This window comes from Spea bombifrons, chromosome 2 (assembly GCF_027358695.1).
Source record: "Spea bombifrons isolate aSpeBom1 chromosome 2, aSpeBom1.2.pri, whole genome shotgun sequence".
NCBI classification, from domain to species: domain Eukaryota; kingdom Metazoa; phylum Chordata; class Amphibia; order Anura; family Pelobatidae; genus Spea; species Spea bombifrons.
In genome coordinates, this window is record NC_071088.1 from 113,315,372 (window position 1) to 113,339,486 (window position 24,115).

Here is a 24,115-nt window from a genome sequence, read left to right on the forward strand (position 1 = left end):
TGGTAGAATGGGGATGCTACTGAGCATGTGCTGGAAGTGTACTCAAGTATGCTTCCTGCTTTCACTAGAGGCAACCAAGGGGAGGTGTTAAAAGGGGCAAAAGTCTCATTTTCTAACCTCAGTATCTAAAGAGGCAGGGACCAACTAGTATACAATAAACGCACGCTGACATCAATGCCAGTAGGTCTTCAATATGCATTTAACAAAAAATAGGGCGGAAAGGACCAAATCGTTTTATTTTTCCTCAATAGTACTATTGTTTTCCAGGAACAAGGCACTGTTGGATGTGGATCATACAATTTGATTTAATTGTCTTTTCATAATTTATATTCATTGTTGCTTGCTGGCTATGGTCCACTTACATGTTTTTTTGCAACGCAGTCACTCTTTTATGTCTTCGCCCCTGTTATGTATTTTCAGATCCTTTTAAACCGTTCATCATATTTTCGAACCGTCATGAAATCCGTCGCATAGATCTACACAAGGGGGATTATAGTGTCCTGGTGCCGGGCCTAAGGAACACAATTGCCTTGGACTTCCACTTGAACCAGAGCACCCTCTATTGGACAGACGTGGTAGAAGACAAAATCTATCGTGGGAAGTTGTCTGAAAGCGGAGGTAAGTGATAACTTATGGAGAATAAATATTGCCTTTTGTTTTTAAATGGAATAAGACTTGGGGAAATTGCCCCCATTAATACCCTTTCCAGAGACTGCATCACCTCAGTGTTTAAAGATCTACTAATACTTTTCTAGAATGCTTTTCTACGGTTTTCAATAAAACCATAACCTGTTCTTATTAAAAAACCTGTGCTACACTGCTCAGTGTTTTGCGGGCCGCTTTGTGGTTGGAGGAGTAGAAAGTGTTATCATGAAGGGTGATGCTGAAAAAAGAACTTCTCGATGAGTGCTGATAATGACGCGTCTGTGTCTATTACCGCAATTCAACTCCCCGCCTAGAGAAGCGTCTGGTCTGGATTTCACATCAAGCGCTGCTTAATGATACCCTTTCTTGCCGGAAAACATTCATCATGATACAAGAGTTAATTAGCATTCCGAGTTTGCCGTTAATGCTAATTATAGTCTAATGGCAATTACAAGGAGGCGGATAAGGGGAAACAAAATGCAAATTCTCCCATAACCCTACACAGACAGGTCTGCAGACTCTTACAGAGCTCTGAGGCCGTATTTTATTGCACTGTAGGATACTCCATATGCCAACTGGTTTTGGCAACTCAGTTTGTGTTAAGCCTGTCGTGTTTAAGGTCAAGAAGTATGTAATTTTTTTTTATCTATTTGCATTTGAACGAAAGAGATGTTGATGCCATCACCAAAGACATTGATTTCCCCATGTAATTGTGATATTTGCCTTTCCACAGCTCTTACCAGCTTTGAAGTGATCATCCAGCATGGATTAGCAACGCCAGAGGGTTTAGCTGTAGACTGGATTGCTGGAAACATCTATTGGGTGGAGAGTAATCTTGACCAGATAGAGGTGGCCAAGCTGAATGGCTCAATGCGGACAACACTGTTAGCTGGAGACATTGAACACCCACGTGCCATCGCTCTAGATCCACGAAATGGGTTTGTGGAACACTTCAACTTTGTTGGTTTCTAAAAATTAGATCTTTATTATTATTATTATTACCCTTTAAGTATCACTTTCTTACAGTACATATATAAAGGTATGATAAAAGTAAAATTGACTGAATGATACAAACTGATACATTAGGTAAGCTCTCATCAGTAAATGTTGTGTTGCAGCTTGCTAGACTTAGACACTCATAGTTTTGCCTGCTGTTGCTGGTAGTTTGCACAAACTGTTCTTGCAGGTAATTCCTAGGTAATGTTAGGTTGCCATTGTAATGATATTTTAGAAACAAATGTCATAGGCTACAGCGATCCTTAATTCTTCCATATATAGTAAGAATTGTTTATGCTGTTTAGGAAGGACATTATGTTTTTCCTTTTTTTTCCGACAAATGTAGATTATTTTCTACAGCAGATGTCAGCGGTTAAGCCATTCGAATTTCTGAAAAGAGTTGGCTTGTCTGATATTTTTCCAGTGTCAAAGCTCTGGCGTGTGCTGCTTAGACTGTACCTGATATCCAGAGGTTCCTGTAAATCTAATGAACTAGAAATGAACGAGCTTTTAGTTTTCTGAATAAAAGTAAATTGCCAGACATTCAAGTTTCTCGACATTTTAACTATGAGAATGAAGTAAACAAGAAAATAATTCTAAGCAGTTGTTGTTTCAAAGAAAATTTAAGTTTTTGGCATTTAAAGTATTAATAGTCAATGTTTTCTATGTATAAAGTAGGGGATTGATCTGTTGTATGTGAATATATATTTGATTGTCCCTGTGGGGTATGTGAACGGACCAAGCAAGGTACTAGTTTTATATATATGTCAATAAGTATAAAAAAGCAAGACACTTGTAGATCTGTAACAATGATTCTTACGGTCTGGTAAACCTACAAGGTTTTTAGGTCAGACTTCTTTTTAAAGCCTTTCTTTTTGCCAGTCTTGAGGATAGTCTTGTTGGTTCACTATTACAAGAACATTACATAAATGTTCAAAACAGAAGTTATGCGTTTCTGTCAGCAACTTTTCCTTGTATTGCTGCTCGTAGGATCCTTTTTTGGACTGACTGGGATTCCAGCATGCCTCGCATCGAAGCTGCCTCAATGAGTGGAGAGGGACGGAGGACCATTCATAAAGAAACAGGATCTGGGGGATGGCCAAACGGTCTCACCGTGGACTACCTGGAGGAACGGATTTTGTGGATAGATGCCAGGTGCGTTTTAGAAAACTGCATGTACAGCTGTCAAATAGAGAGTTCAAAAAGACTGCTTTCAAATGGTTTGCCAAATTTTATAAAAGTAAACTGTGACTGCCAAGCAGGTTCAGGAGAAGTATTCCATCTCCAGTGAATCCAACCAGCTTTTTATTTCTACTGCTGATTTTGAAGCTCTCTGAACACTATTTAGGAAATAGTAATATCTTCATTGGTTCCAGTATTTAACTTGTTGATATTGGTTATGTGTTTTGTAATCGTGGATATTGTTCATTTTCTTATGATGCTTTTAAGAATTGGCTTTATAATATAATTTTAAATCTCCACGAACAGTCTTTTAAATGACAACCGTCCGTTTCTATGTCCCCCAATCCATATCTAGCTACCAATTTGCGTCTATCGACTTCTCGTTTCATTTGAGTAGCCTCTGTCTATTTGTTGTGGTGTTAACATCCTTTTGTTCTCTTCTCAGGTCAGATGCAATATACTCTGCAAAATATGATGGTTCTGGGCATATTGAAGTACTGAAGGGCAATGAATACCTATCTCACCCTTTTGCTGTCACTCTTTATGGAGGAGAAGTTTATTGGACAGACTGGAGGACCAACACCTTGGCAAAATCTAATAAGTGGACAGGTCACAACGTCACTGTTGTCCAGCGTACCAACACTCAACCTTTTGATCTTCAGGTGTATCATCCTTCTCGGCAGCCACAAGGTAATATTGTGGACAGATGTGTGTGTAATATATAATTATACCGATAATATGAGAGCTCATTACATCACTGTCGGTCCTAATGCAAGAGTTGGAAGTCCATTAACCCCAGGCATCTTACCAGTGTCTGACCCGAACTACAAATTGGTATTTGCTGCAAAATCTTACACATGTTTTCTCATATGTTATGGTTTTCTCTCAAGCTCCCAACCCCTGTGCGGCCAATGATGGAAGAGGACCCTGCAGCCACCTGTGCCTTATCAATTACAATCAGACGTTCTCCTGTGCCTGCCCACATTTGATGAAGCTGTCTCCAGACAAGAGGACATGTCTGGGTAAGTGCCCTGGTTACCGTGAAGGTAACATAATGTGCCTATAGAGGGGACCTCATGGTGATGCAACTGGTGCAAAAGATCTTATATAGCTATATATGTGTGTGTGTATATATATGTGTATATATATATCAATATAAATCATATATTATTACCAGGAAATGATAGGTATTTTGCTGATGCACAATGATCCTCCTGGGTGTTTAGATGCATTCTTGGACATTTTCGGCAAAATGGAAGCATATGTATGGCGGTATACAGACTATTGTTGCTTCCAAGGGAGTAGAACTATAAACCTAATGACTATCTGTATGTTCACATTCTTTATCATGTTTTGCCTCTTATCTGTAAGGTTTCAATGTTTTGCATTCTTAGGCTCACTTTAACACATTACATGATCCGTATGAGTATGGGTGTCTGTGCTGAGTGTCTCTTCTTTCTTTCCTCCAGAATTTAAACATTTTCTGCTGTATGCCCGTCAAATGGAAATTCGTGGTGTGGATATCGACAACCCATATTACAACTACATCATCTCCTTCACCGTTCCTGACATTGACAATGTCACAGTTGTAGACTATGATGCCTTGGAACAACGCATTTACTGGTCAGATGTTCGCACTCAGACCATCAAGCGGGCCTTTATCAATGGCACAGGAGTGGAGACTGTCGTGTCAGCCGGTAATCACTCAAAGTCACCAAAATTAAAGGGCCACTTGCATTATAGAACATGTCATACTAACAGACCACTGTAACAATTCTTGGTTGCTATGATATCTGAATGACTACTTTTATTTTTGCAGATTTACCCAATGCGCATGGGCTGGCAGTTGACTGGGTGTCCCGAAATCTCTTTTGGACAAGTTATGATGCCAATAAGAAACAGATTAATGTTGCTCGTCTGGATGGGTCCTTCAAGAATGCAGTAATCCAAGGGTTGGATAAACCCCACTGCCTAGTAGTGAATCCACTTCAAGGGTAAGTGATTGCCAGGACTGTGTTGCTACTTCAATACCTAATCATGGCTTTTTTTTCTTTGTCATGCATTGTTAAAGAGAACAATGTTTATTCTTCTCAGTGGATTCACCCATAGAGGCACAGTCAGGTTGAAGTCTGCAGGGGATTCTAGCCTTCTGACCATGCCCAAGTGCCATCAACGGGAAATTAACAAAGCCAAAGAGATCTGCAGATTCTTACCCACCATACATAGCATGGTTAATATGGGAGAAGGCTCATGGCTTGTCGTTTTATTTTGAGTTCTAAGTGTAAGAGAACACTTGGAACCTGGAATAGCAGCCCTCAATGTCTGTTGGATACTTCTGTGCAGATCCACATATATTTAAAGTGTATTACAAAACACCATGCATGGAGAGTGTTATACCAACTAATGCACAACTCCCACCAATAATGCAATAGTTATTACACAGCTCTCCTTCACAGACTGAATGCAGAATAAGATTTGAGGATTAATGGGGTTGATTTTTGGAAATTATTTATTTAAATCCCGCTGTTGGAATGGTGGATTTCTAAATTTAAAAGACTTGCTTTTAAGTAAATTATTAATCCCTTATGTGGTTATTTTTTTTGCTAGGCTATTTTTGTTTTTTTCTGAATCAGACTTTTTCCAAAATCTTTGTGACCCTTTGCGCTAGAGGTTGATGTTATGAAATGCACTGAAAGTCCTTAAGCATGAATGTGTCTGGTCTTGGCCTGTGGCCTAACTGTGGGGGTGGACTTCAGCAGTTTCCAGTAATGTGGAAATAAGCAGAGCCATCTGTCTGGGGGTGAGGAGCTTTGGGTTCATTACGGGAAATCACGATGTGGAAATGGTGGATCAGACACTGCGGCAATGTCACGCGGACGCTGAGCTGCTGTCCAACAGTGTATCCGCACGTACAACATACGTTTAAAAAAAAAACTTTTACCGCAATCCCACCCAAACACTTAATAACTGAATGATAAACCCTTTCAACTGGCAAATTAACTATATAATAAAAAAAAAAACTATTTATGACATTAAAGTTTGTCCAATTTCCATTCAAACATATGTGTGCTAATGCCCATTTACAGGGTACAGAAACTTTGAGTATGAAGAAACCGATACATTAATTAGAGAAGCCAGTTCCACAAAGCAGCCTAAATCCATAGCTCATGGTGTTCCAATTGGCTCTAGCGCCTGTGAAGTATAGTAGTGACCGGAAATGCGCAGGCCACCAGTTCTAAGCAAAACGTTGCCGCTATGTGCCTCTCACCATAACATTTCTCGTTCTAGTGAACTAAGCCATGGTTCTGGGGTTTCTTATTTATTACTGAGCATTGTCCTTAGTTCCGCTATAACCTCAGAGTGTTGAAAAAGTGCTTGTATAATACAAAAAGTATTTTAGCTGAGATAGCAGGAGCTGGCGTGAGTGAGCTCAGGCAACCCATGAGCTGTTGCCGTCATGCTGATCTAGTCCGTGGCTTATAGTTGTGATGAGTAAGAGTGCCGTGATGTCCAAAGTGTGGTTTACTCGATAGTTTAACTTTGCTGCATGGGGCCGATTCCAACTAGACACAGAAGAACATTAAGTGATCAACTAGGGTTTCAGTGCATATTTTACAGATGAAATTCTGTAATATAAACATTGGTACGTGATATTTCCTGGATCTGTGTTCATTGTGGTGTGAATTCCAGAGGGTGGTTTGAATTTTTACCCTATCAGTGCAAAAGAACATGCATCGCTAGCTGACAATATACTTTAACATGAATCGTACCAGAGAATAATATTAGTAAAGGGCATTTTGTGGCCTCTAGAGTTAATACGTCTTTTAGCTTTCACTTCCCATGAAGCTGGAGCCTTAATTTATTGACTACTGCTTTTAATGATCCTTCGTAAATGTCTAAAACTCATCACTGAAGCTAAAGTATGTGTATAGCATGGCTAAAATGTTCCAGAGCAGGGAGTTGTATGCCTTCAGTAGACACGATGTTCAGCTGTCTTCTATTGAATGTCTTCTAATGTTGTGGGAGCCAGTAGACCAAACCAAAAATACACTTTTTGGCTTCAGTTTTTTGCCAGTTTATCATATAGTTTGTATATTATAACATGGGTATAAACTTGCTTTATTACTGTGTTCAAAGACGCCCAATTTAATATAAGCTGAAAAATATACCAAAGAGGTTTACTTCTGCATGATCACTTGAGAACCAGTAAAATTTTTCACTAAAGCCTGTATCTTGGAAAATAATTGTTTTTCTGGATTCAAAGCACATATTTAATGATTGCAAATGTAAAAAAATGTCATCCATTGGCTAGAATGAGTCTGACTGGCCACTAGTTATGTTTATAGCCCGACATTGCATAGACCTTATAGACCTTTCCAGTGGCATGGTTTGCTCATTAGTCGCTTGGCTCTCTGTGTGTATTTTATCACAACCCCTTCTATTTTGATGTTTCTTGCAGGAAACTCTACTGGACAGATGGTGATAATATTAGCATTGCAAATACGGATGGCGCTGAACAGAGGGTCCTGTTTAGCAATCAGAAAGGACCGGTTGGTAAGAGAATTAGATTCCCCACACTCGGCTAACACTCAGCTAACACTATGCTTGGCTGCTTAGGGAGAGGGTAGATCCTGGGCGGCTTTACCAGGTGGCATATTGCCTTATTATGGAGTTGGCCTCTCTGGTTCACTGCAGCTGCCATTGGGCTGGTTGGGGAAATGTTTTTTAAACTGACCCTTGATGTTGCGTTGCACAGCACAAGGAAGTTTCTTAGGATCCATTGACTTACAGAATCATCCAAATACTACAGCAAACTAAACAGATGTTCACTCTTAAGGCTTTCTTAAGCACATGGTCCAGCTTTTCATGTTGTCCCCATATGAATCTGCCCCTTAGTCCTCCATTGCTTTACCATGTAGGAGATGTGTTTTTATGCCCCTTTACTGGAACAGAAACACTATCAAAGTGAGTATTTGTTATGTTTAACCTTATATTCTCATTTGTTCTGCAGGGTTGTCCATTGATTTTGTTGACAAGAAGCTGTATTGGATTAGCTCTGGTGTTGGCACCATAAATAGATGTAATTTAAATGGAACCGGGCTGGAGATCTTAGGTACCATGAAAGCGTACCTTGGAAAAGCAACAGCATTGGCCATTATGGGTAAAATGCTTCTATATTGTGTGTGTGTATATATATATATATATATATATATATATATATATATATATATATATATATATATATATATATATATATATATATATATATATATATATATATATATATTACAAAATTCACCATTGGCAAGAATTTAAGACTAATCACCTTTTTTTGCAGGTGACAAGTTATGGTGGGCAGATCATGCATCTGACAAGATGGGTACATGCAACAAGAAGGATGGCTCAGATCCGCGAGTCTTGCGGCAGAACACCAACCAGGTGATGCACATGAAAGTCTATGATGAAGAAATACAAAAGGGTGAGTGGAACACTTCTTATTTTGTCATCTTATTTTTTTTAGACCCAATAATATGGCCCTTTTTAAAGCCAACAACCCAGGCATTGTATCCACTTTTCTGCATATGAAAACGGAGATATCATTTTAGATTGTCAAGTTCTCGCCTGCATGTGTTTACCGTTTAGCCCTCCATTGCCTAACCCCCTACACCAACCTTTTACCCATGCAGGAGATGTCACTATAAACCGAGCTTATGTTATGAATGAAATCTGAGGGGATTCCTACTACTGCATTAAATGGATGTGTGTTTTATTGACAATACTCTTAATCCTTTAGGAACCAACAACTGTTCTGTGAATAATGGAGATTGTTCTCAGCTTTGCCTCCCTACTTCCGAGACTACGCGAACTTGTATGTGCACTGCTGGGTATAGCCTGAAGAGTGGGCAGCAGACCTGTGAGGGTAAGTGTGGCTTACTGATTGATTAATTGGCTAATGACTTATATATATATTACCTAGATATTGCATTTTATGTTCTCCTTTACCTAGTACGTTCATGAAATGTGTATTTTAACTGCCCTTTTCATTGTTGTCCAGAGACTTGTTGAAGACACTGGTACCTAATCTATAAATACTATATTAGCTCTATAATGTACTATACGCCTGCTGTGCATATATTGTGTGTGTGTGTGTGTGTGTGTGTGTGTGTGTGTGTGTGTGTATATATACACATATACACAATCTATTCTCTGTTCTGACTGATTAATTTCTGCGTTTGCAGGTGTTGGTTCCTTCCTGCTGTATTCTGTGCACGAGGGAATACGTGGGATTCCCTTGGATCCCCTTGATAAATCGGATGCTTTGGTTCCTGTGTCTGGTACTTCACTGGCGGTTGGAATGGACTTCCATGCAGGTCAGGGGTAGATCCAGTGAAAATGTTAGCATGTTAGCATGCATATTAAAGGCCCATGTGTTTCATTGAATACATATAATACATTGACTTTCCATTTTACACGTGTAATGGTTTAGATTTTATAGCCTTAGTTAAACGGATGTTTTAACCACAAGGAATGCATACTTGTCACTAATTGTTTGCCACATAAATTGATTACTTTGACATGCGTGAATATTAACCAAGTCATTTTAATACATCTTATTATGTGAGCTAGCGATAACATAAGTGGAGGCCAGAGGATTGCTTAGATTTTTCTTTTGTTTTTCTTTTTACAGAAAATGATACAATCTACTGGGTAGACATGGGACTGAGCACCATCAGCCGAGCCAAGCGTGACCAGACATGGCGTGAAGATGTGATTACAAATGGCATCGGCAGAGTGGAGGGCATTGCTGTAGATTGGATAGCAGGTACTCTATGGATACAATCACCAGTATAATGCAGGGGTGAACCTAGGGTTAATGGTGCCTGAGTGCAGTATCAACCCCCCCCCAACTGAAATACACACACTCACACTCACACTAACAGCATACACTTATACACATAGACTCATGCTGACCATATGCTATCACATACAACACTTAAGCATGCTCTTATGCTATGCAGTAACATACATGCAAAGCATACACTCACTCTAACACCCAATTAGGTGTTATTCTACCATTGTGGTGTACTTTTGCATACGCATGTGTTCTCCGGGGGAAAAAATTGAATTTGGAATGGTGGTTTAGAATACACTGCAGTTACATTGCTGCCATTCTGATTGCATTGAACTTCTTAATTACTTGCTCTCCACAGGTAACATCTACTGGACAGATCAAGGATTTGATGTGATAGAAGTTGCCCGTTTGAATGGCTCCTTCCGCTATGTTGTAATCTCTCATGGACTGGACAAGCCAAGGGCCATTACTGTTCATCCAGAGAAGGGGTAAGACTGGCATCACCTAAACTTAGACAGTCATTGGGTGTGCATTTACCTGAACTTTAACTTAACCTTTTTGTCTGTACTATCCATTCCATTAACAATAATATTTCCTTTGCCACAAGTACTTTTATCAATTATTTCTTGCCATGTCTGTCTCTTACTGTATGTTGTCTGCTGGCAGGTATCTGTTTTGGACAGAATGGGGCCAGCACCCACGTATTGAGAGGTCTCGTCTGGACGGTAGCGAGAGATATATCCTAGTAGAGAACAGCATCAGTTGGCCTAATGGAATCTCTATAGATTATGAGGTAGGCCCATTTACGTCACACTCAGAAAAGCATCTTTTTCTCACCTTCAGATCCTCCCAAGGGAGGATTTCCTCTATAACTTTGGGGCGTTGCCATCTGTTCAAAGGATTTGATATATACCCAGAGCTGAACATCACAGAAAATTAGAGCCCTGTTTCTAAGCAGATAACAAAATACACTAAATAACCAAAAGTATGTGGACACCTGTCCTAATTAGATGTTTCAACCACTTATTACGACAGGTGTATAAAATAGAGCACACAGGGATCCATCGCCATAGACAAACATTAGCAGTAGAATGGGTCATACTGAAGAGCTCAGTGGCTTTAAACGTGGCACTGTCATAGGATGCCAACTTTGCCACAAGTCAGTTTGTGAAATTTCTGCCTCGCTAGATCTGCCCCAGTTGTGTTATAAGAACGCGATCAATGCCTAACAAACAGTACATGCAATTGCACAGCTCACAATAACACATGAGTTTGCTATTAGTCTATGTGCAATGCATTCTGGGATCTCTGACAGTGCATGCTACATACTTATTGTACAATTAGTACAAAAATCAGTTTTGATATATTTGCCTTGATTTATTTTTTAAAATAATATTTATTTAAAAAAAATTGTGTGTGTGTGTGTATATATACATATATATAATATATTTAATAGTGCTGCACCTTAATAACTATACCCTTGCTGGATGTCAAACGTATAACTTTGTCACCAGCTACTTGTGATACCAGCCTTTTGTGTTGTACATACCTATACCTTAATAATTAAGGTATGTAATGTTAATTTTAGCTGTAGGTATATGATATAACAGCAGCTGGAAGAAAAAAGACTGGTAATGTTTCTAACCTCTGAGTTGAGTAGAATCGCCATGAACCTTTTTCAAATGAGAGTCACAGTATGTCAGATCGCATGGAGGCAGCGTGCCATGTTGTGTTGTATGGTGTAAATAATTCAGAATAAAAGTATCCAGTGATTTGTGTCCACAATGCTGTGTTGTTCTTTGTGCAGGATGGGAAGTTGTACTGGTGCGATGCCCGCACTGATAAAATAGAAAGGATGGATCTGGAAACCGGGAACAACAGGGAGGTGGTGCTGTCCAGCAACAACATGGACATGTTCTCGGTCTCTGTCTTTGAAGATTATATTTACTGGAGTGACAGGTATATATAACCCTGATGTTTTATTGTTGAACATTTTTTTTGGGGGGGGTGGTTAGAAATGGCATTCAGTGTAAGATGGTTTGTGATACAGTGATTCTGATAAAGAGTTTGTTTAATTTCAACACCTCTCATTCTTTCTCCCTGCTGGCTTGTGTTTGCTTAACAATTATATCATAAAGTGTTAAAGGGGTAAAAAAATGTATCAGAAATATATAAGTATATATATCTTCATGGGCCTTGTATTTTCACTGGGGCATAGTCATGCTGGAATAGAAAAGGGTCTTCCCCAAACTGTTCCCACAAAGTTCATATCGTCCCTTATTAAGCTCGGAAATATTAGAACAGGTATCAGTTAAATAGTGTGAAAAACAGTGTTTCTGGGTTTTGTTTGTTTTCCATTGTATAATTGTATTTTGTATGTGGTTAGATCTGTTTTATTGGCTTAATCTACAGTTATCACAGCCTTGAGGTAACCAATAAAATGTCTTAAACACCCAGATTAACCCCCTGATTATGAATGTCTATAGCGAAATGGATTTTACTAGCATAGGCAGACTTTATTAGCGTTACCATTAACCATCATGTAAGTGTGACGTTTGGAATGAAACCAACATATCACATAACTGTCTGGAGGCTACAACTGTAGACAAAGTTTATGAGGGCAATGTGGAACAAAACCCCCATTGCCTTAGTGATGCACTATGTTACAGTATGCTGTAATGCAATACAGTAAATATTTTTCATGAGGCTTTCTCTTTAGATACAATGTAATGTCAAGCCTACTTGGGTATGGATTAGTTGAGATTGTAAGCCTTTTTCGCTTTGGCTTTCAGAACTCACGCAAATGGATCCATCAAGAGAGGACACAAGGACAACGCCACTGAATCTGTGTCACTGAGAACCGGGATAGGAGTTCAGCTCAAAGACATCAAAGTGTTCAACAAAGACAGGCAAAAGGGTAAATGCAATGCAGACTGTATTACGCACATCCATAATTCACCCAAATTCATTCTAACAGTACCTGTGATTTTAACCCCCAGAAATGATACTAACTTAAATCAACTACAAAAGCCCATTTTTTAGGAGTAGTGTTTATTTTGCACAACCAACTATTCAAAAAACCCTGATTTACAGATATTTACTTATGCACTTTTTAAAAATAATATACTTAGTTAATCCACATTTTAAGCAGCAATCAGGAAACAAAAAAATGGTTTTATTTTCCATTTATTAGCTTTTAAAATAACTTGAACCATCAGAACAGATTTATGTGGTTTGGGGTAAAAAGGCTATAATTAAATTCTTGCTTGCCAGCTAACTAATCATTTGACACACAAAGGAAAGCTTTTTAAACTTAAATTCAACACAGAGTAGCTTTACAAATTAGAGGCATTCCATAGTATGCATCTCTTTGTGGAGAAAGTAGATATTAGTTCCATTGTGTGTACTCACCTCCACCTAACTGTTCTTTTGCTTCCTGCAGGAACTAATGTCTGTGCCAACAATAATGGTGGTTGTCAACAGCTCTGCTTGTACCGAGGAGGCGACCAACGTGTATGTGCCTGTGCTCATGGCATGCTTGCAGAAAATGGGTTAGACTGCAGAGAATACGATGGCTACCTGCTGTATTCTGAACGAACCATCCTAAAAAGCATCCATCTTTCGGATGAGAGTAGCCTCAACGCACCTGTCAAACCATTTGAAGACCAGGAGCACATGAAGAACGTCATAGCTTTGGCCTTCGACTACAGAGACAGCGACAAGGGAGGAACACGCATCTTTTACAGTGATATCCACTTTGGGAACATCCAGCAGATCAACCATGATGGCACAGGACGCAAGACAATAGTTGAAAGTAAGACATTGCTTCTGATTTTCTTATACATTATAGACTATATTTATCAATGCAAAACTTGATTAATTCTGGCGTAGATTCAGATACCTCCTGTTTTAATGGAAGTTTTTATATTTTCTGATTGCTCACAATCTAGAGAAGCTTCACAGTGAGAAGAATATTCATAGAATCTGTGCTTTGCCACTAAACTTCATGATATAATTTGTGGCTGTAGTTGTAGTTTTTCTTTGAGTTTTGTAGAAAAATGTCAAGTTGTGGTACTTAATTCAGTCTGAGTATTATTGAAAATACTATGTTTCGTCAGTAGTGTTGTGCTAATCAAATTCATCCAAACTTACTGCCTTTGCTGTTCTTCTGACAGATGTGGGCTCAGTTGAGGGTCTTGCCTATCACCGTGGCTGGGATACCTTATACTGGACAAGTTATACAACTTCCACCATCACAAGACACACAGTGGATCAAAGCCAAGTCGGGGCCTTTGAAAGAGAGACCGTTGTAACCATGTCTGGGGATGATCATCCACGTGCCTTTGTTTTGGATGAATGTCAAAAGTAAGAGATTTTCCTATTTCACTTGGTCTCAGGTGGTAACTGCTGTAGGCTCTCTGCTTTAGCCGTTTGCTAAAGCTTTTCCGCTAAACCCAGCATCCATAACGTGTACAAATCTTTTAGACGCTGCGTGTATTTTTTTTAAAATCTGTAAGCGACCTTTTTTCCTAATAACATACCAATATCCAAGACAACATTTTAGACACTGATTTCCAAGTGGATTTTTAAGGCTTGATTAGAAAAGACCACCAAGTATTTTTTTGCTTGCAGTGTTCTTTCAATATCTTTTTGTTTTCTCCAGTCTTATGTTCTGGACCAACTGGAATGAGCAGCACCCCAGTATTATGCGGGCCTCTCTCTCAGGAGGGAATGTGGTGATCATCATAGACAAGGACATCCGAACTCCCAATGGCCTAGCCATTGACCATCGGGCAGAAAAGCTTTATTTTTCTGATGCAACCCTCGACAAAATTGAGCGATGCGAGTATGATGGCTCTGAGAGATATGTAAGTGGTCTTTGGGTGCTATTCATCTATTTATGATATGGGCATAATATATACCCCTACACATTATTAGTCTGCTCTCGGTAGTAAGGCCATGCAGGTGTGTAATTGCTTGGAAAATGAAGGGTAGCGAACTAGATTGATCATATCAAAGCAGCCTATATTTTATTTGTATTTTATTAATGCCTTCTCAAGATGTTTTGGTAGGGCACTTTCCAGTAAACTTGCGCTGATAAGTTCATAACTTTACAATTGTTTTGCATCTCCTCCTTTTTCACCTTCTTACTTGCATCTTTACATTTTTGCCTTCTCTTTATTAGGCTATTTTGAAGACTGATCCCGTCCATCCCTTTGGTCTGGCTGTTTATGGGGACTATATATTTTGGACAGACTGGGTACGTCGTTCGGTTCAGAGGGCCAACAAATATGTTGGCTCAGATCTAAAGCTTCTCAGAGGTGATATCCCGCAGCAGCCCATGGGCATCATCGCTGTGGCAAATGATACAAACAGCTGTAAGTATTCTGTAATGGAGCATGGCATGTGCTGTATTTTTTATTGTAAGATGTGATTGATATAAAAAGCTGTATGACCAGTGCGTCTCTTTAGCATTATTTGTTTTATTTCAGCATTGCTGCAGTTAACATGGCTTTTTATGTTTTTCTGGTGTAGGTGAATTATCCCCTTGTAGAAACAACTCGATTTGTCAAGACTTGTGTCTCCTTACTGCTGATGGAAAGGTAAACTGCTCATGCCGGGGAGATCGCATTCTGCAGGAAGATTTTACTTGTAGAGGTATGTCCAATGGTGCAGGTGATTGTGCCTCTTCCAGCAGACCTCTGTTACTTGCTGCTCATGGTACTTAGATAACACATAACTTCCCAGTAACCTGCTTAGAGCATGGGACTTGATGAAGCAGGTAATGAAGAACAGATATCTGCTCCTTCGCAGGTGGCCACCACTGATGGTGATGCCCTAGGCTGATTGAAAAACTGCATTTATACCACCAATACTGTTCCAAATGCTTTCTTTTTTGATCCCCGGCTCAGTAGCTCGCTTGTAAGAAAATTCTATGCTTTGTGTCTAAGGAACTATGGGGTCATTGCAGTAATTTATTTTGTAACAGTTTCCCAAATTCCCTCTATCTCAATGTCTCCTGCAGCTCCACTTCTTCTTTTGCCTCTTCGTGTTCTTCTTTCTTCTTCTACTTCCCCCGTGTCTTCTTTCTTTGTCCATTTCTCCCTGAACCAGGCCTCCCAGAGCATTTCATGCACACCCTCTCCCCATGGGAGGAATGGGGGAGAGGCTGTACCTGCGGTTCTTCCCTTTTGCATAAGTACTCTGAGAGGTCAGAATAATACAGATGCCCTAGAGTGAGAATCATTTCCTGCCTTTAGCTTCCTAGATTTTTTTTTATCACCTCTTGTCCTTGAATTCTAGTGGAATGTGCTTAATGTTCCAGAATGCAACTTACAAGATTGATTTAAAAAGATGTGTTACAGCTGTCCAAACAAATCTTAACCTCAGCATTCTTCTCAGCCCATGTTCTAATTCTTCTTTTACGGTTTTATCTTATTTACCAGGTCTGAACTCCACCTGCAACCCACATGATGAATTTGAGTGTGGGAATGGTGACTGTATTAACTATAGCCTGACGTGCGATGGTGTGGCCCACTGCAAGGACAAAGCAGATGAGAAGCAAACATACTGCAGTAAGACATCAGCCATGATCCTGGACATTTAAGGAAAACATTAGAAGAATCTTTGGTTCTTTTGTTATCTAACTCATCTGTAGAGGGAACCACCAGTCACAGTAAAATGATTAGAAGCAAATATTTCATTTCTGTAATAGGTTATGTAGCTGTAGTGTTAAGCGTGGAAATACGTATACATATGATGAAATAATTATTCATCAGAATGGTTCATCAGTGTGTTTGTGAGCTAACACTTTACTTGGTTATATTTTCATTATTTTTCACACAAATTTGTCCACAGGCAACCGCCGCTGCAAGAAAGGCTTCTTGCACTGTGCCAATGGCAGGTGTATCTCCAGGTCTTACTGGTGCAATGGACTCGATGACTGTGGAGACAATTCTGATGAGATATCCTGTAACAGTGAGTGTCTTGGCTGCATGAATATCCTGCGCTGTTGCTTGATACGTCCAGCATTATTGGTGTTTATGCATTGCTTCATCACGTTTATCCTACTAGTTTTGGCATATGAGAATGAGATAGCTGTCAGCATATGAACACTTAGTATGTAGCCTGAAAATTATGTCGTCCCCCCCCCCCACCATTGCTGGTACTCTACTAGACTCTGCTAGGATATCCAAACGGGCACGTAAAGCCTTCAGTTGTGGCACGCGACCAGGTTGCTGACTGACAGGGCCAGGGTTTGTGGGAGGAGAGAGAGGGGAGCTGAGTGGTCGAGCCTGAAAAAGTTTTCAGCAACCGATCGGCGCCCTCCTGTTTCCTCCGCGACCTGCCGCGACCTGCCTTGGTGCTGCCATGACTGCAGCGGTGGGGGCGTGAGGCCTCTATCTTGGTCGCACCGTAGCACAGCAGCAGGAAAGAGGCATTGTGCTCCAATCGCAGGACTTCAGCAGGGTATGAGAACTACAAAGGGAGGGGAGGGATAGATAATGAGAAGGATAGTAAAAATATAGAAATAAAGAGTGAGAGAATGAATGTGTGGATGAACTGTGTGAATTAGACGAATAGACCCTCTTTTCATGTGTTTTTCTGTTTGGGCAGATAGATGTGCCAAATAGTTAGTTATTATCTGCAGTCTATGTTTCTATGCTTAAAAAACCAAGCATAATTTATATGGGTAAATTGATGCACACTATTGTGTATAGTAATTTTGTACCGAAAAAACTTCTGCTCCACTTAAGATGCAGTGTTGGTACTTTAAGGTCTGCAACTTTGATGGAGAGAATTGGGCACTCGGGCCCAAAAACTTTCGCCATGACTGCTCTATACTGCTTAGGCCTAACTATGTTTTAGAAAGGTGTCGGGATCTGCGGCTTTAACCTAAATGGTCTAGACATATGTTGATGTGCCATTGAAGACATTTTTTTAGAAACACATGGTTTGGAAGTTTTTTCTTAGCTCCTGTTTCAGTAATGTTGGATGTCAAGTAATGTCAAGCATTATCTAAGCTATATCATACTGAGCTTGCCATAAAAAAAAATTGTATGAGAAACATGTACTTGGTATAATTTATCTCTTATGCTATTTCGCCCTCAACAACTTATTTTGGATTTATTAGTGTATGGCAAACATATTTCCCTTCTCTCCCTGTTTTCAGAGACAAGCTGTGCTCCCGAGGAGTTTCGTTGCCGGGACGGGACCTGTATTGGAAACTCGAGCCGCTGTAACCAGCTTGTGGACTGTGAGGATGCGTCCGATGAAATGCACTGCAGTAAGTTTGTCCTGTAGACCAGCATGGCCACCCATTGTTGGAAGTAAAAGACTGATGTTGGGAGTAGCTTGGCTAGAATGAGTAACTCGTAACGTGGGCGGCACTCTATTTATAAGAAGAAGATTTGCACAGGGTTTCATGAAAATAAAACAATCCCATAACCTACTGTAGACCCTGTGCGGAGAACCGACAACGTTAAATACTGTAAATGTGCATACGTAATTTTATATTTCTTGATGTTAATGAATTGAAACATTAATGCGCAACCTACTAAAGTGCATGGGTGTGTATTTAAGGAAAGAATGCAGGAAGAGGAAAAAAGCTACCTTTTTAATCTAAACGAATCATGTTCTCCCATCTCTTTCCTGATGCCCCTATTTGCCTATAGACATCACTGACTGCAGCAAGTATTTTAAGCTTGGGGTGAAGGGCCTGACCTTCCAGAAGTGTGAGCGGACTTCTCTTTGTTATGCGCCAAGTTGGGTCTGCGATGGCTCAAATGATTGTGGGGACTTCTCAGATGAAACCAGCTGTCCAGGTGAGAATCTACCTTGCATGGTGGGTATGCTGACCTTTGCTGTAGCCAATCATGGTAGCAGTATATCGTTTGCCAATAGTACTTTGTGCTATATCATCAACTAAAAGAGCACGTATTGCGTTAAATTGCATAGTAGCGATCTTCATTACAGATGAATGTTGCCAGGGTGCCATAGTGCGGACCATGTTAGGAGGGTCAGCAATTTTACCCAGCTATATTTTTTTGTTAACACGCATACTCAAATGTATTTGTTCTCGGGGTCAGGTATGCTTTAGTTTTTAACCAACCTACTTATAAGATGCAGGTTGCTGGTATACCTATGGAGCTCTATAAAATTCCCAGTTGTTGCAGTGTACAGCTTCTTGTTGGACCCTATAAATGCCTGTTCAGTTCTTATTCTATCCAGTCTGGTTATCTTGCAGGGGTTCGTAAACCTAAGTGCCCAGTGAATTACTTTGCCTGCCAGAGTGGACGCTGCATCCCTATGAGCTGGACCTGTGACAAGGAGAATGACTGTGAAAATGGTGAAGATGAGACTCACTGTGGTATGTTTCAGTAGTGTCCAACACTGGCTAAATCATGTCTTAACCCTTGCATATAGATTCCTGAAACTTGCCAAAATCTGCCAAAACCTTCCCACGTTTCTCGTTTTTACATATTTGATATTAATTGTCTTTGTGTGGGTACCTGCAATGTATGGTTTAAAGAAGTGTCAAAGCACAGAAGCAACCATTCAAGCTTCTGAGATCGTACTGTGCCTTCAAAGCACATTCAATCTCTGATACATGGACTGCGTGGTTTGTATGAAAAGCACATGCATTCAGTCTACATGATATGTTGTTGAATGTCGGTTTTCTCTCTATAATGTAACTGGTTATGTTTGTTCTGTTTTCACAGACAAGTTCTGCACTTCCATGCAGTTTGAGTGCAGTAACCATCGATGCATCTCCAAGCACTGGGTTTGTGATGGCTCTGATGACTGTGGAGATAAATCAGATGAAGACAGCCGCTGTAGTAAGTCAAAAACAGGGGTAGAAGACTGGCATTATGTGGCCATTGGGAGGATACAGCTTTGATGGTCCTTAGCTGGCCTTTTAAGGTAAGAATTACACAGACGCATGAAAAGTTGGACACTTTTTTTTTCTCCTGTAGAACATACCACTTGTAGTCCAGAATCATACCAGTGTCCCAGCACCCACTTGTGTGTTCCACGGCGCTGGCTGTGTGATGGGGACAAAGACTGCCAAGATGGATCAGATGAGAGCGTTCATGCTGGTTGTGGTGAGTAAGACCTAAGGGACTGGGCTGGGTTTTTGAGATCTAGTAGGTGAAATGTTCAATTAAAGGGAAGCAATTAACTGTTTCAGCATCCATCTATATTTATTTATGCTGGTGTTCTTCGGATGTAAAAATCAATTTATGACCAAAGTTGGTTATGCTTTTCAGAGAGACGTTTGTTATTTTAGTACGTCAAAGCATAATATTAATAGCGTAAATATGAGATGTGGCAAGAGTCTGTGATGATGCATTGCTATGGAACTTAAAATAGAGGGCAGAGTTTGAACAGCGATAAAATATTTTGGGGTTCTGGCTGTTGCTCATGCTCGCCATTTATATTTGGTACAGTGGGCATAGGCGGGGCAACCATTCTAGGTGGTCATTCGGAGTACCACAAAGATATCTCTGCTGGCACAAAATATTGCTGAGGATCTTCTCTCTTTTTGACTACAGTAGTGCTTCCCAGCCAAGTATTTCCTAACACTAGTATCGGTCTATTAAAGTTATTATAATGATTCGTAGGATATGCTGAACACCTGCACAATTGGGGACTTGAGTTCCCCGAAGTAGAAATTACTTTAATTAATAAATTAATAATAGATTGGATCTAGTGAAACATTCATTTTGTTTGATTTTAACATCAAAGCCAGGAATCTACACCGATGGAGCTTGCATCTTTTGAACTGGCAATTATCATGATTAAATATTCTGTTTGTTTCAAATATCAACCTAGCCTAATATAAACTGTTACTTTTCTAGGGCAGAGCCATCTGTGTGTAAAGTCCTGCTTTGCTCTGCCGGCTTCTATTCCCACCTGTAGAGATTGGGCTGTTTTTAAGTTATTCTGCAGTTCTAAGACTTGACTCTTTTGGACTTTCTTTCTCGCTTTAGTTTTCAACAATACTTGTGACTCCAAAGAATTTATGTGCCAGAACCGTCAATGTATTCCCAAGCAATTTGTGTGCGACCATGATACGGACTGCAGCGACGGGTCCGACGAGTCTCCAGAATGTGGTGAGTTTCTCATCTAACAGAAGATTGCTACCCTAATGAGGGCAATGGACAACAGGCTGTCCTGTATGGGCTCTGTGTAATAATGCTCAGTGTAAGCGTTATAGCTGATAAGGTGCTAATGATCACTCAGTCTCTCAATTCATTTTCAGTTTATATGTTATTTCAATGTGTTTTAAATATGATATATGCATTGGCTATCCCTGGTATTATGTATACAAAGTGCACAGTGGCCTAATAAACCCCCTGTTTCCCCCACAGAGTATCCGACATGTGGTCCAGATGAGTTTCGTTGTGCCAATGGCAGGTGTCTGTTGAACAAGCAATGGGAATGCGATGGAGAGTTTGACTGCCATGATAACTCAGATGAAGCACCAAAAAATCCTCGTTGCTTGGGTACAGGTGAGATGGGTGGTTTTAACATAGAGATGTCAATGAAATAACAGACATCATATTACTAAATATATATATATATATATATATATATATAATATTAGGGGGGTGTCACTGTTCCTGGTAGCAATAGATCCTAATCATTACTTTTGCTGTTTAAGGTTCTCCAAAGATCCTTTTTTTTCTTTTTTATGTCAGACAGGCAACATCTATGTCCAGTTATACAAGTTACGTTACATATAATCCTCTTCTCATCTATCCCAATGAGTTTTGTTTTTTACTGCAAAAAAGCTTGTACTTTGGGCCTTTTCCATCTCTTGCGGCTGAAAGTGCAGAACGCAGCATTTAATTTAGTAACAACTGATGGTCTTTTGGGCCTTTAGTAATATCAGCATTTGTTAACATTTTTACAGCCAAAGACAGACAAACCACATAGATGAAACATACAGGTCATTAAATCAACCACAAGAATCTGCTTTGGTACTGAATCTATATATATAATATAAACCAGTCTGTGACGAGGCATTATGGTACGCATATTTTTAAAGGCACTTTTTAACACAAACTCATTATGATGTCATCACAGCATAAAAGTAGAATTTTTTTGCATAAGTGGTCCAAATTTCATCATGTTTCTGGAAGACTTTGTGTTTTTGTGTAAGCCTTGTATAAAAGGAAATTTGCAGCAAATCCCATCATGAATAGTAATTTAAAATGCATCACTAACCTGTAGTGTAGGTCTCTGATTCATGGTTCCCGTTTATTGAGCAATTGTCCAGATGAAAGATGAATGATCCCACTTCTTATCACTAGTGCTCGGAACCCTGATTTATGTGTGTTTTACTTAACACGATGCCTTCATATTGCAGGCGTTTTACTGCTCTCAGTATTCGTTCATTTGTTGCGACCCTGTCTATTATACCGTAAGAATAAAAGTGCAATATGCAGGGTTCATCTTATCTGTAACTGCAGACTCCCTTATGGACTTTTTCTGTGTTAAATTCAACAATTCAGCCCTAAAATAGATTTTACAGGCCTGACAACAAATTTAGCTGCCAAGTCAGTGGACCATATTATTTAATTTCCTTTTCCAGCCTATTACGGATATTACTGAAAAAATCTCTCCTGAGCTCCAAACTTTTACATAACCGTAACGTTTCTAGATGATTCTAACCTACCACGCTCATTTTTAAACTTTGTTGTCGATGTTGCCGTTTCAGAGGGCAAATGCAATGACACCTTCTTCCAATGTAAGAACGGAAAGTGTATCCCAGATCAGCTTGTGTGTGACAACAATTCCGATTGCGAGGATGGTTCTGATGAACTCAACTGTTTTGTCAATGAATGTCTGAATAAGCGACTGAGCGGCTGCAGCCAGGAATGCGAGGACCTGAAAATCGGATACAAGGTACAAAGGAGGAGGGAGGTTTGGGATGGATCTGTCATCTTTTGACACTTTCATCTTGTTACGTTCGCCTTACTCTCCTGACAAGTGAGTTATATGCCTTGTTATCTGTGAATAAAGAGAGAAACCTTTTCTCCGTCTCTGTGCTTGGAGAACTGGTATGGTGAATAGTAGGATATTGTTTCGGGTTGCTGATAATATAGGACAGGGTTGGCATAAATATACCTACTGGAGAAGCCGAATATATATTCCCTTGGGAGATCACATCTGATGGTAACCATTGCTTCTGAAATGAGATTTTTTTTTTCTTTTGCCCCATGCAGTGCAGATGCCGTCCTGGCTTCCGGTTGAAGGACGATGGCAAGACATGTGTTGACATTGACGAGTGCACAACAACTTACCCCTGCAGCCAAAGGTGCGTCAACATGCTTGGAAGCTACCGCTGCCTATGTGTGGAAGGCTATGAGATCCGTGGCGATAATCCCAACAGCTGTAAAGTCACTGGTTCAGCTGCAGGTGAGATGATCTACTTATCATATTAGTATTACGTTTGGTAATGCCAGTAAAGTTTGTCTATCATTATCATAATAAACAACAATATAAAAATGTGTGCTCTTGGCATTATTCTGTTAAGTTTTGTTCATGCCCACCTTGCAGAGTTTTAAGTAGCTGTCTTATTGTGTTTTTTATTTGTTTCCCCTGTTACTAAGATGAAGAGCCATTCTTAATATTTGCAAACCGGTACTATTTGAGGAAGCTGAGTCTTGGAGGCACGAATTACACGTTGCTTAAACAGGTGAGCCTTTATCGCTTAATGGTGTTCTAGACAATAATTCAAGTAATCTACCGTGTATGTAAATACCTTAAAGGAGAACTGTTACCGTCAAATAACTTTATCAAGCATAATAATATTCATATGCTAACACCTATAGCTTGTGTGTCAAGGTAATGTTTTAGAGATACTTTATATGTTAATGAAAGCTGACGCCTGCCAAATACTAATAGATAAAATCCTGTATTCCAGAAGGTCTATCTTTTTACTATTTCCCCCCTTGAGAAATATTGATAGAAGCCTTAACCCAGTTCAATATGAAAAAAGAGAGATTGCAATTTGTAGAAGAACATGTCTTTTTTTTTTTTTTTTTTTTTTTTTATCCATTGTCACAAAAATAATATTTCCTTGGACCAGTACTCAAGCTGGTATTTTCTGCAGGATTTAATGCGTTACAATAGGTACACATGTCATTCTAGCTTGGTTTTTTAATGCATCACCAGGGATGTGTGGTGTTGGATGGCTGAAAATGCAGAGACTACATTTTTTGTGTGTGTTTACAGTCTCCATAAAATATACAGAAATAAAATGCTTGCCTGTGTTTTCCCGCAGGGCCTGAATAATGCAGTAGCTTTGGACTTTGATTACCGTGAGGAGATGATTTACTGGACTGATGTCACCACTCAGGGCAGCATGATACGCCGCATGCACATCAACGGCAGCAACGTACAGGTAAATGGCCGGATCTTTTATTC

The 24,115-nt window shown here is 39.7% G+C and overlaps 1 protein-coding gene across 2 annotated transcripts in view; it reads left to right on the forward strand.

The window, feature by feature from the left end:
* Positions 1-24,115, forward strand: part of LRP1 (LDL receptor related protein 1) — a 132,392-nt gene that overhangs the window by 87,492 nt on the left and 20,785 nt on the right. For both annotated transcript variants that reach the window (XM_053455716.1, XM_053455717.1), the window contains exons 24-58: positions 421-618; positions 1,379-1,583; positions 2,632-2,796; positions 3,269-3,513; positions 3,714-3,845; positions 4,293-4,520; positions 4,643-4,817; positions 7,283-7,377; positions 7,835-7,984; positions 8,162-8,302; positions 8,618-8,743; positions 9,063-9,194; positions 9,512-9,646; positions 10,035-10,164; positions 10,343-10,469; positions 11,484-11,635; positions 12,469-12,593; positions 13,119-13,490; positions 13,852-14,041; positions 14,340-14,544; positions 14,862-15,054; positions 15,212-15,334; positions 16,123-16,251; positions 16,535-16,654; positions 17,850-17,963; positions 18,352-18,501; positions 18,924-19,046; positions 19,399-19,515; positions 19,654-19,782; positions 20,671-20,793; positions 21,052-21,192; positions 22,404-22,591; positions 22,912-23,104; positions 23,299-23,384; positions 23,973-24,092. In XM_053455716.1, the coding sequence (XP_053311691.1) occupies positions 421-618; positions 1,379-1,583; positions 2,632-2,796; positions 3,269-3,513; positions 3,714-3,845; positions 4,293-4,520; positions 4,643-4,817; positions 7,283-7,377; positions 7,835-7,984; positions 8,162-8,302; positions 8,618-8,743; positions 9,063-9,194; positions 9,512-9,646; positions 10,035-10,164; positions 10,343-10,469; positions 11,484-11,635; positions 12,469-12,593; positions 13,119-13,490; positions 13,852-14,041; positions 14,340-14,544; positions 14,862-15,054; positions 15,212-15,334; positions 16,123-16,251; positions 16,535-16,654; positions 17,850-17,963; positions 18,352-18,501; positions 18,924-19,046; positions 19,399-19,515; positions 19,654-19,782; positions 20,671-20,793; positions 21,052-21,192; positions 22,404-22,591; positions 22,912-23,104; positions 23,299-23,384; positions 23,973-24,092 (5,477 nt within the window). The remainder of the gene's footprint in view (positions 1-420; positions 619-1,378; positions 1,584-2,631; positions 2,797-3,268; positions 3,514-3,713; positions 3,846-4,292; positions 4,521-4,642; positions 4,818-7,282; positions 7,378-7,834; positions 7,985-8,161; positions 8,303-8,617; positions 8,744-9,062; positions 9,195-9,511; positions 9,647-10,034; positions 10,165-10,342; positions 10,470-11,483; positions 11,636-12,468; positions 12,594-13,118; positions 13,491-13,851; positions 14,042-14,339; positions 14,545-14,861; positions 15,055-15,211; positions 15,335-16,122; positions 16,252-16,534; positions 16,655-17,849; positions 17,964-18,351; positions 18,502-18,923; positions 19,047-19,398; positions 19,516-19,653; positions 19,783-20,670; positions 20,794-21,051; positions 21,193-22,403; positions 22,592-22,911; positions 23,105-23,298; positions 23,385-23,972; positions 24,093-24,115) is intronic.